At 44.4% G+C, this 12,420-nt stretch overlaps 1 protein-coding gene across 9 annotated transcripts in view; it reads right to left on the reverse strand.

Annotated features, from left to right (window-relative positions):
- Window positions 1–363: 363 nt before the first annotated feature.
- Window positions 364–12,420, reverse strand: part of SRRT (serrate, RNA effector molecule) — a 124,313-nt gene continuing 112,256 nt past the window's right edge. For 2 of the 9 annotated variants that reach the window (XM_033924562.1, XM_033924559.1), the window contains exons 17-20: window positions 9,765–9,924; window positions 2,325–2,414; window positions 953–1,049; window positions 364–606 (exon numbers count right to left, since the gene is read on the reverse strand). In XM_033924562.1, the coding sequence (XP_033780453.1) occupies window positions 531–606; window positions 953–1,049; window positions 2,325–2,414; window positions 9,765–9,924 (423 nt within the window). In that variant the 3' untranslated portion in view covers window positions 364–530. Of the gene's footprint in view, window positions 607–952; window positions 1,050–2,324; window positions 2,427–9,764; window positions 9,925–12,420 lie in introns of all 9 variants that reach the window. The other 7 variants (XM_033924555.1, XM_033924553.1, XM_033924557.1 and 4 more) reach the window with 6 other exon arrangements.

Raw genomic sequence — 12,420 nt, forward strand, 5'->3', positions numbered from 1 at the left:
CTGGGTATGTTTTGCATGGCAACACACACCACCACTGAATGACCAGGGTGACCCCATACAGTCACCCTTCAGCCTCCATAGCACAATTCTCCTTCCTCATCAGTGAAATTACACCAAGCCTCAAGTATCGACTACATGCTGAGACTGAAGAATGAGTAAAAAAGATCTATAAAAAACCAAATGGCCTAGGGTCAGGCATAAGAAACAGAAGTTGTCTTTCCTGCTTGTTTCACCAAATCCTGACCTGCCAAGTAAAAAGGAGGGAGAGGAGGGGAGAGGAGAATAACAAACAGGCTACAACCCTGAGGTTTCCACTTTTGTAAAGTTGGAAGAAACTATTTATTGGAAACATGGCCAACATTTTGGAATAGGCGCAAAAAAAAAAAAAAAAATTCAGAAATGTACAAAATCAAGAGTAGAACACCAAATGTTTGATGTGTTTGCTGGAAGGTAGTAAGGGTAAAGAGAGTGCTCTTGGAGAAGCTCAACACAACAGTTTAAAAAAATGTACAACACTCTTTGAGTGGTCTCTAAAAGAAGTCAACATCCTCAGGTGCATCTAGGTCTCTGTATTCAATGAGTGCTCGCGGGTCGCCCCTGATCATCCTGTAGTGGGGAGAGAGAGAAACGGGGGATTAATGGAGATCACAAGTAAAATGACTAATAATTCAATACAACCTCTTGATGGCCATTTGCGAAGCTTTGAAACATGAGTGCCTCAAGATGTTGGCAGATAAGAACCATTTTTGAGCTGCCCGTCAGTATCTTCCTACTATTCTGTTACAGATTCTTTTCAATTAGAAATCCCCCTTTCACCTCTGCTCTATGACTTTGCTCCCTTTGTGTCTATGCCATGCTCGAGTTCCAGCACTATTGTGTCTCCCACTACCTTTGCTGAAGTCCACAACAAGCGTTCTCTGAAAATGTATCCCCATCTGTTACTCTGACTGACCTGTTACGTGGTTTGCCTGGGTAGCCGCCCTGGCCCCGGAATGAGTCATAATTGCCACGGCCAGCTGCATATGGGGCAGGAGCATAGGCAGGTCCTGCTGCCACCAGATTGGCAGAGGAAGAAAAGAAGAGATAAAAAATGGTTAGCTGAGAACAAAATTCAGTTACAGGCTTCTTAAATTTCCACAACTCAGGACATGTCCTTCCACTCTAGACAGTAGTCCTAAATGAGAATCCTAGATATTTCTCCTATTAAATTTCAAGGTGCAGGCACATGTGTTTCTGCTATTAAGAGCAAGTGTTTCATCAGGGGTCTATCCCTGCATCTCATCTGGCCTTTTCTATGAAATGTTATTTTTATTCAACTTGCAAGGCATTATTTGCATTTCATCCCTCTTATACTCTACAGAGAAAACCTCACTCTGTTAAGCAGCATGCACCCAGCCTTTTTTTTTTAAAAAAAAAATTCTTTATTTATTGTAATTTGAAATAATATACAAGCCATACAACTTGAGCAGGAAAAACTAAAGGAAACATATGACAAGCTCAGAATTAACTAAATGTTGTAGGAAACAAATTATTCTCTTCTTAGACCTCAACAATCTTGTGTGGGAGAGGTCATACTACATGGGACTTAAATTAATGAAAAAACAGAAAAGAGAAACAAAAAGGCTTAATCGGTGGCTCCTACATCTATACTTACATTCTTTTATTCCCTTGAGATCTTCTTTACGTCTAGAAAAGTCCGCAGATGGTCGGGAACAAAAAAGGTGTACTTTGTCCCTGAATATTTAATGAGGCACTTGCCACCCAGCTTCTTTACACAATTTTCTGCCCCACCTTCTCCCTGGAAACCATCTAGCCCAAGAAAATAAGGATTTCCTTTACACTAATTTATTTACTTGATTTTCTATACCATTCCCCCAGGGGAGCTCAAGCACTTTTCCCTGTCTGTCTGGGCTCACAATCTATCTCATGTACCTGAGGCAGTGGTGGATTAAGTGACTTGCCCAAGGTCAAGTTTGAACCCACAACCTCAGGGTGCTCAGGCTGCAGCTTTAACCACTGTGCCACATGATTTCCCTCCTCCTCCTATTTCCAAATGCAGCTTGAAAGTCACGACATGGTCTCTCTTTCCACAATACAGACCTCCTTCTACCAAATCCTACTTAAGGAGAGCTGCAAGTTTTTGTTTGCACCCTTCCTCTATCCTGTCAGCTAATTTTCTTTACACACTTTCCTTCTACCCCTCCTCCCCTCAAATACAGCCTGAGAGGTGGCAAGTCTCTCACAAATATAACCTTCTTCCCCAAATCCAGTCCGAGATGGCAAGCCTTCTTTTAGAGTAGTTGTAACATGAGACCCATACTCACCTCCATAGGGTAGTATGGGTGGGCGGGGCTGACCAAAGGATAGGAGTGCTTGTGGGTTCTGGTTAGGGTACAGTATTCCAGGCGTCAGACCTGCAAGGGATACAATAAGAACAAGGGAAGTGAATTACTGCTAGCATAAGCCACCTTCTACTACTAAACATCTCTACAGGGCTACAAGGCATACTCTACTGCAGGGCTGCCCAAGTCCGGTCCTCGAGATCTACTGGCAGGCCAGGTTTTCAGGAATATGCATGAGAGAGAGATTTGCCTGCACTGCCTTCTTGGTATGCAAATCTCTCTCTCTCATGCATATTCATGGTGGCTATCCTGAAAACCTGGCCTGCCAGTAGATCTTGAGGACCGGACTTGGGCAGCCCTGATCTACTGTATACTCCCTTTCCCCTTCCAAATTTTCCCTTGAAAGGACAAGGGCTCTCTGGGAAGCAAAGGGAAGGGAGAGACTGTGCCCCTTAAATACTCTGTAAGCCCAAAGATATCTCTCCCAATATGTAAACAAATCTCCTATCAAAAGGCCACTATCAAAATACTTCAGAGCGCCAGTGACATGGATTTGTTGTGTCCAAAAAAATTATCGCCTCAAGACATAAGAACAGCCTTACTGGGTCAGACCAAAGGTCCATCAAGTCCAGTCGCCCGTTCTCACGGTGGCCAATCCAGGTCACTAGTACCTTGCAAAAACCCAAAGAGTAGAAAGATTCCATGCTACCGATCCAGGGCAAGCACTGGCTTCCCCCATGCGGTCTTACCAATGCGCTCCAGAGTTTAACTATTCTGTTAAGAAAAACTGGTTGTCCCTTCTCTCTTCCTCCACAAAGCTTTGTGCACTGAATAATGATAATAACTCATGCTCAATACTCCAAATCCAAATTAGAGGTCAGCTACACTAAGGTAACTCAAATTACTTCCCTGTGTAAGTGGACTTATAATTTATATTGTACCTGGGACCACTGGAAAATGAAGTGACTTTCTCAAAGTCAAAAGAAGTGTCAGAGGGAGAAGCATCATTTGATCTTGGCTTCTCATATTCTTAGCCTGCTACTTTATATTCCAATACCATCCTAATTCTCAACCGTTTTAAAAAGTATTACTCTGTAACTTCATCGAGTGTCCCCTAGTCTTTCTAAATCCTGATGCAGTAAAAAAACAAAACAAAAAATAAAATCGATCCACTTCTCTCCATCTAACCTGGGCCAATTCTGAGGATAGAGGGTTGGATGACAGTGCTCACAAAGCACAGTTACTTATCGTAACAGTTGTTATCCAGGGACAGCAGGCAGATATTCCCACATATGGGTGACGTCACCGACGGAGCCCCGCAGCGGACAGCCTCGAAAGCAAACTTGCTTGAAGATCTCGAACTTTCGAGTACTGCACCGCGCCTGCGCGCGTGCCTTCCCGCCCGAACTAGGGGGCGCATCTCCTGAGAGGATCCTCAGTTCAGATACCTAGCCAAGAAGCCAACCAGGGGAGGTGGGAGGGTTGTGGGAATATCTGCCTGCTGTCCCTGGATAACAACTGTTACGGTAAGTAACTGTGCTTTATCCCAGGACAAGCAGGCAGCATATTCCCACATATGGGTGACCTCCAAGCTAAGTAAAAAGGGATGGAGGGAAGTTGGCAATTTATGAAAAAAGATTTTGCAAAACAGATTGGCCAAAATGGCCATCCCTCCTGGATAAAGTATCCAGACAATAATGAGAGGTGAAAGTATGAACCGAGGACCAAGTGGCAGCCTTGCAGATTTCCTCAATAGGAGTTGATCGGAGGAAAGCTACAGATGCCGCCATAGCTCTAACTTTATGGCCCGTCACTCGACCTTGCAGAGGAAGACCAGCCTGAGCATAGCAAAAAGAAATGCAAGCAGCCATCCAGTTGGAGATGGTACGCTTTGATATAGGACGACCCAACCTGTTTGGATCAAAGGATATGAAAAGTTGAGGAGATGTTCTGTGAAGCTGAGTGCGTTGCAGGTAGAAAGCCAAAGCACGTTTACAGTCCAATGTATGAAGAGCCGCCTCTCCTGGGTGAGAATGAGGCTTTGGAAAAAATACAGGCAGAACAATAGACTGATTGATGTGAAATTCTGAAACAACTTTAGGTAAGAATTTAGGATGAGTACGGAGGACAACCTTGTCATGGTGAAAAACTGTGAAAGGTGGATCAGCCACTAGCGCTTGTAACTCACTGACACGACGAGCAGAAGTGAGGGCGATCAGGAACACAGCTTTCCAAGTGAGATACTTGAGATGAGCTTTGTCAAGTGGTTCAAAAGGAGATTTCATAAGTTGAGCTAAAACAACATTGAGATCCCAAACCACAGGAGGTGGTTTAAGAGGAGGATGGAGATTGAGAAGTCCTTTCATAAAACGAGAAATCATAGGATGTGCAGAAAGGGATTTTCCATCCAAAGGCTGATGAAAAGCAGCTATAGCACTAAGGTGGACTCGGATAGATGTAGTCTGAAGTCCAGATTGAGATAAATGAAGTAAATAGTCCAGAACTGATGTCAGTGAAGCAGATCTGGGTGGTAAATTATGTGTAGAACACCAAGCAGAGAATCTTGTCCACTTTTGACCATAACATTGTCTAGTTGATGGTTTTCTGGAAGCAAGTAAAATATCTTGCACAGACGGAGAGAATTGAGAAAAGTCTGTTAAAGAGAAAGGTACCAAGCTGTCAAATGTAGAGACTGTAGATTGGGATGAAGCAAAGATCCTTGATTCTGCGTGAGTAGAGAAGGAAATATTGGAAGAAGTAGAGGCTCCTTGGTGCTGAGTTGAAGTAGAAGGGAGAACCAAGGTTGCCTGGGCCACCGAGGAGCTATCAGAATCATGGTGGCATGGTCTGATTTCAACTTGACCAGAGTCTTGAGAATCAGAGGAAACAGAGGAAAAGCATAAAGGAACTGATTCCTCCAGTCCAGTAGAAACGCATCCGCTTCGAGACGTTGAGGAGTATAGATGCGGGAGCAAAATTGAGGCAGTTTGAAGTTGAGAGGTGACGCAAACAGATCTATCTGCGGAGTCCCCCAACGAGCAAAAATTTGGCGAAGAGTAGGAGAATTGAGTGTCCATTCGTGAGGTTGTAGAAGACGACTCAATTTGTCTGCCAAACAGTTGTGTTGACCCTGAATGTAAACTGCTCTGAGGAAGATGTTGTGGAGAATCGCCCACTGCCACAATTTCAGAGCCTCTTGACAGAGGGAATGAGATCCCGTCCCTCCCTGTTTGTTGACATAATACATGGCTACTTGATTGTCGGTACGTACTAGAATCACCATGTCGTGAAGTAGATGCTGAAAAGCTTTGAGAGCATAGAATATCGCTCTGAGTTCCAACAGATTTATAGGACACCTCCGGTCTGCTTGGGTTCAGAGCCCTTGAGTGCAAAGACCGTCCACATGGGCTCCCCATGCATACATTGACGAGTCGGTTGTGAGGACCTTCTGATGAGGAAGAGGGTAAAACAGTAAACCTCTTGAAAGATTCAAAGAGAGCATCCACCAACGGAGAGACTTCTTTAATGAAGGAGTGATGGAAATCAGTCGAGTTGGTGGATCCACTGATTGTTGCCATTGAGATGCCAGTGTCCATTGAGGAATGCGAAGATGAAGCCTGGCAAAAGGAACCACATGAACTGTAGAAGCCATGTGACCGAGCAGAACCATCATTTTCCTTGCTGGAACAGTGGAAAGTTGGCAGAATTGTTGAGACAGTTGAAGGAGTGCATCCTGACGTGGTTGAGGAAGGTATGCTCTCAGATTGATAGTGTCCAGAGTCGCTCCTATGAACTGGAGAGACTGAGAAGGAATTAGTTGAGATTTGGGAAAATTGATGTGAAATCCCAGACTTTGAAGAAAGAGAATAGTCTGTTGGGTCGCTACAATAACCCCTGAAAGAGAGGAAGCCTTGATGAGCCAGTCGTCTAGGTATGGAAATACTTGGAGACCCTGGTTGCGAAGAGCTGCAGCTACAACCACAAGGCATTTTGTGAAAACTCTGGGGGAAGAAGCCAGTCCGAAGGGGAGAACTCTGTACTGAAGATGAAGATTTCCTACTTGGAATCTGAGGTACTTGCGAAAAGCTGGATGAATGGGGATATGAGTATAGGCCTCTTTGAGATCGAGGGAGCACATCCAATCCCCTTGATCCATCAAGGAATATAGAGTTGGCAGAGTGAGCATTCGAAATTTCTCTTTGACTAGAAATTTGTTGAGAGCTCTGAGATCCAAAATCGGTCGCAAATCCCCCGTCTTTTTGGGAACTAGAAAATAACGGGAGTAGAATCCCGAGTTCCTTTGGGAGAGAGGAACTTCCTCCACTGCTCGCAGGAGAAGAAGAGCCCGAGCTTCTTGAAGAAGAAGAGGAAGATGCGACTGATTTGAAAGACACTCTCTTGGATGGCGATCTGGAGGCACCTGAAGGAGTCGAAGAGAGTATCCCTCTCTGATAATTGGTAAGTACCCAGAGATCTGATGTTATGAGCTCCCATTGATGATAAAAGTTGGACAGGCGACCCCCTATGGGGAGGGGAGAATTTGGAAACAGAGAAATTTGAATGCTCAAGTTGAGATTGTCAAAAAGACTGAGCAGGCTTAGTGTTAGCAGGGGTCTGTGACTTCTGTTGTCGTTGTTGTGGAGGAGGCCGACGAGCAGGAGGTCTAGAAAAAGCAGGAGTTGTTTTCTGTGGATAGCGACGTGGAGTTTGTTTAAAACCTCTAGTTGGTACAGGTTTAGGTTTTGGACGGATGAGGGAAGCAAAAGAGCGCTCATGTTCTGAAAGACGCTTTGTAGCTGCCTCAATAGAGTCATCAAATAATTCATTTCCTTGACAAGGAAGATTAGCCAATCTATCCTGGAGGTTAGGATCCATGTCCACTATCCGTAACCATGCTAATCTACGCATGGCTACTGCAAATGCCGAGACTCTAGACGAGAGTTCAAAGGCATCATAGGAAGCTTGTAGCATGAATAGTCTCAACTGAGAAAGAGTCTTAAGGATATTTTTAAATTCTGATAGACGATTGGTAGAGATATCCGGGTAAAAGGAAGACAAAATCTTTAAAAAATGATTGAAATAGGACGTAAAAATGTAATTATAATTTAGAACTCTATTTGCCATCATAGAATTCTGGTATAAACGTTGACCAAATTTATCCATGGTACGGCCTTCCCTACCAGGAGGAACTGAAGCATAAATTTTGGATGGATGTGCTTTCTTTAATGATGACTCTACCACTAGAGATTGATGAGAAAGTTGAGACTTTTCATATCCTTTAGATGGAACCGTTCTGTAACGAGACTCCAATTTAGATGGGATGGCAGTGATAGAATAAGGAGTCTCCATATTGCGAGTGAAGGTCTGCTGGAGGACAGGAGTCATAGGCAATCTGAGTGACTCTTTAGGAGGATGGGGAAGCTCCATATCCGCCAGATACTCAGGAGTATATTTAGAGTCTGAATGAAGGTCTAGCTTAAGAGCTTGGCCCATATCAAAAATAAATTTGGCAAAAGAAACTGATTTTGGGTCAGATGATTCTTCAGGCGAGCCACTGCGAGATTTATGTTGTACTGAGTAGGATGGAGAATTTTCTCTAGAGTATGTGGAAATGTCCGATTCCATACGCATAGTAGGAGAAGAAGCTGTACTGTGAAGTGGAGTAAGAGAATGTTTCCTCTTCAGACTCCTGGATGGAGAAGTACCCGGTGTACGTGGTACCGAATGAGTCGAGGTGTGTGGAGAACTGTCTCGACGGACTGGCTTCGATGGGGTTCTGGATCGAGAAGGGCTTCGAGTGGAGGCTCGATGTCGAGATCCCTGCTTCGTCTTCGAAGAACGAGACAAAGAAGCCTCGGTATCCAACGGCGAAGACTCCCTCCGAAGCTTGGAGGCAACATGTCTCGAATGCTTCGACCGATGCTTTGGAGGAGGAGAGCCCGGAGACGACTCCGATGAAGAAATGTTTTTCGGTGTCCGGGATCGGCTTCGGGAGACTGGAAGCTCCGGTTGAGTAACAGGCTGGTCAGCCCGAGGCAAGGTCGAGGACGGGACCAGTTGAGCCACCAAAGAATTAATCTGAGTGGTGAGGATAGACTTTAACATGTCTTCCAGCATCGGCACCGAGACAGAAGATTCTGACCTCGTATGTGCAGCAGTACGCTCCGAAGAGGGCGACCTCGAAGGTGAGTATTCCCTTATCTTGGAGGTACGCTTTGAAAGTGGTCGCGCCGAGGACTCTGGTGGCTTCTTGGATACGGCACCTGAAAGGGAACTCGGAGACTTACCCCCCGTAGAAGGCTTCGTGGAAGACGTCGTCTTCGAGGCAACCGAAGTAGAAGAGGTCGAGGCCTTCGAGACCGAAACTCCAGCCGGAGTCTGGGTCGAGGCCTTCGAGACCACAGGTGTCGAGGTCGTCGGAGTCGAGGCCTTCGAGACCGGTGCAGCCGCCACGGTCGAGGCCGGCTCCGAAGATTGCTCCATACCGAAAAGTTGAAAAAATTGAGCACAACGCCGCCGAAAAGCTCGTGGAGTGAGGGTAAAGCAGCGATGACAATCTTCTGGGGAATGAGAGGAACCCAGGCACTGTAAACAGCGGCAGTGGGGATCGGTGACCGAAATCACCCGATTACACTGTCGACAACGTTTAAACCCGGTAAGAGGCCGGGACATGGAAAAAACAAAGTCCGTGTCGAACGAAGGAGCCTAGGCCTAGGCCCAAAGCTCGACGGCCGAACTTAAAAGGAAAAAAGAATATACTTTTTTTTTTTTATATACGAAAAAGAAAAGAAGAAAGATAAAATTAACACAGCGACCGACTTTAATTTAAAAGAAACAGCCGCGGTGATGAGAAGGCAATGCTGCAGAGAAAGAAAACGTGTCTTCTTGTCTCCGCGGAAATAAACGAACTGAGGATCCTCTCAGGAGATGCGCCCCCTAGTTCGGGCGGGAAGGCACGCGCGCAGGCGCGGTGCAGTACTCGAAAGTTCGAGATCTTCAAGCAAGTTTGCTTTCGAGGCTGTCCGCTGCGGGGCTCCGTCGGTGACGTCACCCATATGTGGGAATATGCTGCCTGCTTGTCCTGGGATAATAATAAATACAATGTTTGCTTGATAAAACAAAAAACCCTCAGTTTCTGCTGGGAGAAAATTTAGCCCAATGAGCACAAAGTATTTCTTCTGCACCCAGGGTTACAGCAAGTCACTTTTCTCTCTCTGAAGAGCTAATCCCCAGCTTTTCCTCAGTGGAATCATCACGCAGACCTATGACAGCAGCTTGAAAGCTACACCATGAACTTTGGATATCCATTTTCCTCTCTGCAGGAGTTTACAAAAAAAAATAAAGCACCATATATATTAAGATAAAAGGCTACAGGTTCCTCCTAGATCAAACCTATCGCTGCATCCCCTGCCTTCCTCTTACTTTGTCCTGGCACTGGAGGCTGGTTAGGTTTTATCAACTCAGGCAGTGAAGGGCGTTTGGCATCCATGAGAAAGTTGTTGAAGAAGGCGACCTCTTTCTTCACCTCCTCTATCTTGTCACTGTGCTTGTTGAAGATGTGCTTCCGAACAAACTCCGGGCCCTGCAAGTAGACACAGAGAGAGAGAAATTAGTTACAAAGTTTGAATGAGGAGGAGGAACAGCCAGCTATACCCACAGCCCTGAGAGAGTGCAGGAGACAAAGTGCAAGTATAAACTCTTCATGTACAGAGCCACTTTCTCAGTATATATCAATTATGCATTAGCGACCCTCCTTTACACATCTACCCATCTCAAAGAAATGGACAATAACCTTTATGCACTTACCTACTCCAATACCACCCCAAACAAACAGCTGGTATCTTTATGCACTTATCCATCTCGAAACCATGTTGGGAAGATGGACAATATCCATCAAGATTTACAAAGACTAGGGGACACGAAGTTGCAGAGTAAACCAATAGGAGGAAATATTTTTTGACTCGGAGAATAGTTAAGCTCTGGAATGTATTACCAGAGGATGTGGTAAGAGCAGTTAATATAGCCGATTAAAAAAAAAGGTTTGGACAAGTTCTCAAGTATTTCCTCAGATATGCTCCAGCGTAATCTGAGGAAATGAAAGGGTGGTAGATGAATTGAACAGTCTCCCGGAAGAGGTGGTGGAAACAGAGACTGTCTGAATTCAAGAGGGCCTGGGATAGGCATGTGGGATCTTTCGGAGAGAGAAAGAGATAATGGTTACTGCGGATGGGCAGACTAGATGGGCCATTTGGCCTTTATCTGCCGTCATGTTTCTATGGTGCATGGAGGAGGGGTTTAGCTTTGTTAGGAACTGGGCAACCTTCTGGGACAGGGAATGTTGCTATTATTATTACTCTTTGGATTTTGGCAAGATCTAATACCCATCAATGTCAATTTTCCCAATAAGATACCACAATCTACTGTATCAAAGGCTGAAGACACGTTTAATGATACAACACAAAGGGTCTTGTTTTTATCCAACCCTAACCTCAATTCATCAACAGTGGAAACTAACATTTCAATATTGTGACCTGTTTGAAACCCATACTGGTGGTGATCCAACAAATGATCAACAAAAATTCTCTAGCTCTTTTACAACTACTTTTTCAACGACCTTCCCAATGAAAAGCACTACTGCAGTTGGTCCATAGTTCTCAATAATATTTTCATCCAAATGCTCTCTCTTCAATACTTCTTAAATTATGCTCAAAAAAACTGAACTATAGTGTAAGTGTAGAGAGAAATGAGATCATTACTTTACGGAACTTTACTTCCTTATCATGAAATCAGCAACTTTAATTCTATTACCAAGAGGTTCTGTTATGGGTGGTATACCAAGCATCAATAAACCAAACTACATTAATATCCACCGGTGTTTTGAGTGCAACAGGCAGGTTTCCTGCACCTCATGCACTAAGATAGAAGCTGCAACAGTTTATCAAGCAACTCTCTTCCTGCGGGAATGGTGGGTTGATATTTGCTGCACCTTGAAACAGAATGGAGTCGTCCAGAGGAAGGCTACTAAAATGGTCGGTGGAATTTGTCTTAAGGTGTACGTGGACATACTTAGATCGCAATATGTATACTTTGGAGAAAAGGTGGGAGAGGGGAGATATGACAGATGTTTAAATACCTAGTTGGCCTTAGTTGGTCTTAGAGATATTTGGAGCATTGAGATTAAGAATCAGATTACTGAGTCTCAATGGCCACGGATTTGGTCTTGGAGAATGAGATCTACAGTCTCCACATCTATGAGACAAACTTGTTTTTTTCTCTTACATAGAGCTTTTTGGACCCCAGTTAGATTTCAAAAGTTGAATAGCTCTAAGTCTAATAGATGCTGGCATTGTAATCTCAAAGTAGGGACTCTAGATCATTTATTATCCCTTTATTTTAGCCTTTTGGAAATCTATTTGGGGGTCAAATAAATTGTTTATTGGAAAACCATGTGGCATTAAGATGCAATTCTATTCGGAATATCAATGAGGGTACAGAGTCAAATTTCGTCTAACAATAAGGAGAAATTAGGTTCTTACCTGCTAATTTACTTTCTTTTAGCTTCTCCAGACCAGTAGAGGTCAACTTTACGAATGGGTATATATCTAATCATGACCAGCAGGTGGAGACTGAAAACAAAACTTTGGGACAGTATATCCTAGCCCCTCCTCTCTATTTCCCTCAGTCTGCCGAATAGCCAAGCAGAACCAAGAACTGGACAAAAAACAGAGAGAAAACACAATACTCCGAAAGGAGTAACAAATAACATACCCAAAAATGCTGTTGGAAAATGCAGAGGAGAAATTCCCGAAGGAAGAATGTCCCCACAGCTCGCCAGCTAAGCCAGCCGAGCCACAGCCGCTGTTCTTCAATTCTCCCCGGCCCTAGAAAAATACTAGAACCCGCAGCAAAAACCAAAAATTGCCCGCGCAACAGCCCCAACAACAACAACAACAGACAGGGTGGGGACCTCTACTGGTCTGGAGAAGCTAAAAGAAAGTAAATTAGCAGGTAAGAACCTAATTTCTCCTTCTTTAGCACTCTCCAGACCAGTAGAGGTTAACTTTACGAATGGGACGTA

The sequence above is a fragment of the Geotrypetes seraphini genome, chromosome 16 (assembly GCF_902459505.1).
Source record: "Geotrypetes seraphini chromosome 16, aGeoSer1.1, whole genome shotgun sequence".
Lineage (NCBI taxonomy): Eukaryota > Metazoa > Chordata > Amphibia > Gymnophiona > Dermophiidae > Geotrypetes > Geotrypetes seraphini.